The sequence below is a fragment of the Pelodiscus sinensis genome, chromosome 30 (assembly GCF_052426305.1).
Source record: "Pelodiscus sinensis isolate ZL-2025 chromosome 30, ASM5242630v1, whole genome shotgun sequence".
NCBI lineage: Eukaryota > Metazoa > Chordata > Testudines > Trionychidae > Pelodiscus > Pelodiscus sinensis.
This window is the reverse complement of record NC_143081.1, coordinates 13,851,222-13,855,298: the sequence shown is the minus strand read 5'-3', so window position 1 is coordinate 13,855,298 and position 4,077 is coordinate 13,851,222. Positions and strand designations below refer to the sequence as shown.

At 49.8% G+C, this 4,077-nt stretch overlaps 1 protein-coding gene across 1 annotated transcript; it reads left to right on the top strand.

The window, feature by feature from the left end:
- The first annotated feature begins 372 nt into the window (after nt 1–372).
- Nucleotides 373–1,900, top strand: LOC102455940 (olfactory receptor 11G2-like). Its single transcript, XM_014569894.3, has one exon. It carries the CDS (start codon nt 543–545, stop codon nt 1,473–1,475), a length of 933 nt encoding a protein of 310 aa, XP_014425380.3. The 5' UTR covers nt 373–542; the 3' UTR covers nt 1,476–1,900.
- Nucleotides 1,901–4,077: the final 2,177 nt, after the last annotated feature.

The window sequence follows — 4,077 nt, the reverse complement described above, 5'->3', positions numbered from 1 at the left end:
CAAACGCAAAGTGGGGAATCACTAAATGATCTTTCGAGCGCAGGCTGCAAATGCAGCAGTAAGACGGGGAAGGGTTAGGAGAATAATCCCATTTCTGAAAGGGACGAAAGCGGTTTAGGAGCCTGATCCCATTTCCAATAGGAATTTAAGAGCAGATTGTCAAAGGGATTTAGGTGCCTAAAGATGCAACCCAGCGGAGGCCATTTCATTTCAGCCTTGAAGTCCAGGGAGGAAGGCGCATGATGCAGCTTCTCTGAGCACCCTGCCGCTACACTAAGCGGCGCCGACGGGGTTTGGGAGCCTGGCCTGGCCCAGAAAAGCTGACTCCGCAATGAAAGGAGGAGCAAGCGAGCATTGCCCAGGAAGAACAGCCGGCTGAATGCCGAAGAGCAGCAACTTTTCCAATCTGAAAGGTTTCCAAAGAGGGAAGAATCCCAGCGTGAGTGTCTGAGGTGATACTGGGTAATACGGGTGGGGATGTCAGAGTTCGACAGTCAGTAACTCTGTCTCTATCTTGTTTCTGTCACCTCCAAGGTCCTCTGATGAATCTGGCCAACGGCAGCACCTTGGTGACCCAGTTCCTATTGCTCGGTTTCCCCTCCCTGGGCCGGCAGAGCTGCGAGCTCCTCTGTGCCCTGCTCTCCTTGGCCTATGCTGCCACGGTGGTGGGGAACTTCTGCATCGTGTGGGCCGTGCTGCGGGACCCCCGCCTCCAGCGTCTGCCCATGTACATCCTGCTGGGGAATTTCTCCTGGCTGGAGATCTGCTACGTCACTGTCACCGCGCCCCGGATGCTCTACGATCTGCTGCACCCCGGCCTCCGCATCTCCTTCCATGCCTGCTTCCTGCAGTTCTACTTCTTTTTTGCCACGGGGGGCACCGAATGTCTCCTCCTTGCGGCCATGGCCCTGGACCGGTACCTGGCCATCTGCCACCCCCTGCGCTACCCCGTCCTCATGTCCCCCCGCCGATGCTGGACCATGGTCGCCTCGTGCTGGCTCTACAGCTTCCTGTGGTACATAGCCCCCATCGTCCTCATCTCCCAGCTCTCCTTCTGCAGCACCTACACCCTGGACCATTTTCTTTGTGACCCAGGCCCGTTACTGGCGGTCTCCTGCTCCCCAGATCACTGGGCTGGTCAGATCTGCTCTAGCATGACCTCCTTCACGCTATTCACCACCTTCCTCTTCATCCTGGCCTCCTACGGGCTCATCCTCACAGCTGTTCTAAGGCTGCCTGCAGGGGCTGGGCGACAAAAGGCCTTCTCCACCTGCACCTCCCATCTGGTCATCGTGAGTCTCTTCTATGGCTCTGTCATAGTGAACTATGCCATCCCTATGGCTTCTGGCGGCAGCGGGAAGGTGGTGACGCTGTTCTACACGGTGGCAACCCCGCTGCTCAACCCACTGATCTACAGCCTGAGGAACAAGGAGATGAAGAAGGCTCTGAGGAGGACTCTGCTGGGGGAGCGGTAGAGGGCTCTGCAGTGACCCCCGTCTGCAGGGCGACAAGGGTATGGGCTCTACTCTTCCAGGGGGTGTCGGTTCCAGCCCTGCAAAGGAAGGTTGCCAACCCACAGAAATGTCATTTATGGACAAAATGGGAAAAGTTTAGGGACAGACACATTTTTTAAGGACATAATTTTTGTAGTATATTATGAGGATATAAATGGCCAAAAGTGAAAAGTAATCCTTGTCATTCATACACGAAAATGTGCTGACTCTAACGCGGTGGGATAATGTAGGTAATAACTTCACATGGGGCACGTGATTCACGTTACATCACCTCAACCATTGAGCTAAATAAACAACAAAAACATCCAATTTCTGCTGCTCCACAGTACAATGCCTGAAGCAGCACAGAAGGAATTGAATTGCTATAGATTAATTGCTGGGTTTTGAAATTTTATTGCACTTTTACAAAATTTACGGACAACTTAATTGTTTTATGCACTTTACGGACGCGTCCAATTTTGACTGTTTCTTTAGAGACATTTTCTGACGGTTGGCATCCCTGCTGCAAAGGGATCACACACAGCATTTTCCGTGTTGTGTCAGGGTTGTTGGAATATGAACAATTACTGATGCTATAGCCCTAGAGGAGTTCAGGGAGCAGAGTTCCATGGGTTTGTGTGTCTTTGCTGAAAGGCTCCAAACTCTGCTGAGTGTGTTGTTTGAAGAGGGTAGGACAGCAACCAGAGTGTGTGCACACAGAAGCCGGGTTCCATCTCTGCCGTGCAGGTGCGTTTCACGATTGTTCCCTGCAGAAACGTATGCTCACCCTGAGATCCAGGGAGCAACTTCCCACTCTCCTTTTCTCTGCCGTCAGTCAGGAGCAACCCCAGTGATGTCCTGAGACTGGCAGCTGGGGCCCAAATCATGGCAATATCGTGTTTGTATGGAATGGATCTTGCCCTCCTCCAACAGCCAGGAACAGAGCCGAATGCTCCAAATCTAGCCCACAAAACCAGAGTTTTCCTTATTCCTCATGCAACAAGGTTTACAGGAAGCCAGAATAAGACACCCGTCATTTCGAATGTATTTTGAAATAGTAGCAGTGTTGTTAAGAAGTGCACAGCACTATTTCGGGATGACGGACATTATTCTAAAATAGCACCACTGTGTAAACGCATCCTTATAGAAATACACATCTGACTTGTGTTTCTGATGTGTCAAGTCAGCAGTGTGATTTGATAAAATGCAGTCTTTACCTTTGCCAAGAATTTGTGGGATTGGAGTGTTGGTTTAACACATTTGTGATTCTGTCTTTCTAGTGTCAACTAAAGTTGCGTTGGATTATCTAATCCTGATTAATATGTGTATGGATAAGTAAGGCTGAACACTGGAAAATGTTCGTGCTTTCTCCCTTAAACAGCCTTGAGATTTCCTGTCTTCAATCTGACAGCTACCAGGGAATGTAGGTGCTATGTCCCATACATTTTCCCCTCTCTGAGTCATGCTTGAAAGCAGGATTCTTCACACCACACCCTCTTGCATGTCTCTCCTGCTACCCAACACCACACCTGCCCTGGATTCATTCCAGAAAGTCCCGGCTGGACTGGCTAATTGGGGAGAGAAAGGCAATGGCTGATCTCTCATGGATCTTGCCGTTTCTTACAAACATTTTCTGTGGAACCCTTCGTGTTACTCCGAGACACTGAGCCAGCTGTCCGTGTCTTGGTGGAATCCCCAATGATGTTTCAAAGAACCCATCCATCCAGATATTGCCACTCTGCTCCAAAGTACGAGTTAATAATTGACTAGTAATTGCTAATATGAAATTCACCAGTATTCTGTAGAAGCTGGATACTAGGAGGATGAGCACCATATATCAACTCATATAGAACAGAATTATCTTATATTATTACTAGCTGGAGTTACCCGGCATTGCTTGAGAAACCGGAGGAACAAAATGTTGAAAAACAGTAGTCCATTATCTTTTTTTGAATGGTAGAAAAGTTTCACTGATATCTATAGGGATAAAAATATAGGTCTGCGTTATCCCCAGGGTAGGGTGCAACCCCGGGTGGAGGGGTGGTTACACATGGGAGGGGTGCTCCAGCTCACGCCGGAGGCTTCAGGTGCCGTTGGGGGCAGGGCAGGTGCCTGAGCTGTTTTGCGCATGTGAGTGGGAGCACTGCAGCTCTGTAGGGGGGGAAGGGTCGGTTATGTAACCTCGCGGGTGGGAGGGTGCGAGTCCCGGGAGGCTACACATGGGAGGGGTGCCCCAGCTCATGCCCAGGGCCACAGGTACAATGGAGGCAGGGCGGGACCCCGATCGGGTCCAAAAGAACCTTAAAACCTTCTCCTGGAGAAAAGGTTATCCCATGCAAAGTTTGGTTGATGTAGGTCTTAGAGTGTCCAGGTTATTAGAGCACAAACATACAAACATTGTCCTTTATATATTAGATTATTAGATGTTGTCCCATCAACCTGTTCAAAGGAAGATCGCTTGAGACAGTCCAATTCACAGTCTCTTTCACTACCCCCATTTTAAAGGTTGGAAAACTGAGGGGTGGAAGGAAGGAATGGTTTGCCCACCACTATGCAGCAGGACTGTGGCTGAATTGACAACAGT

What these genes read in the sequence shown, in the direction of transcription:
- LOC102455940 (XM_014569894.3), top strand. Translation starts at nt 543, where the DNA reads ATGAATCTGGCCAACGGCAGCACCTTGGTGACCCAGTTCCTATTGCTC.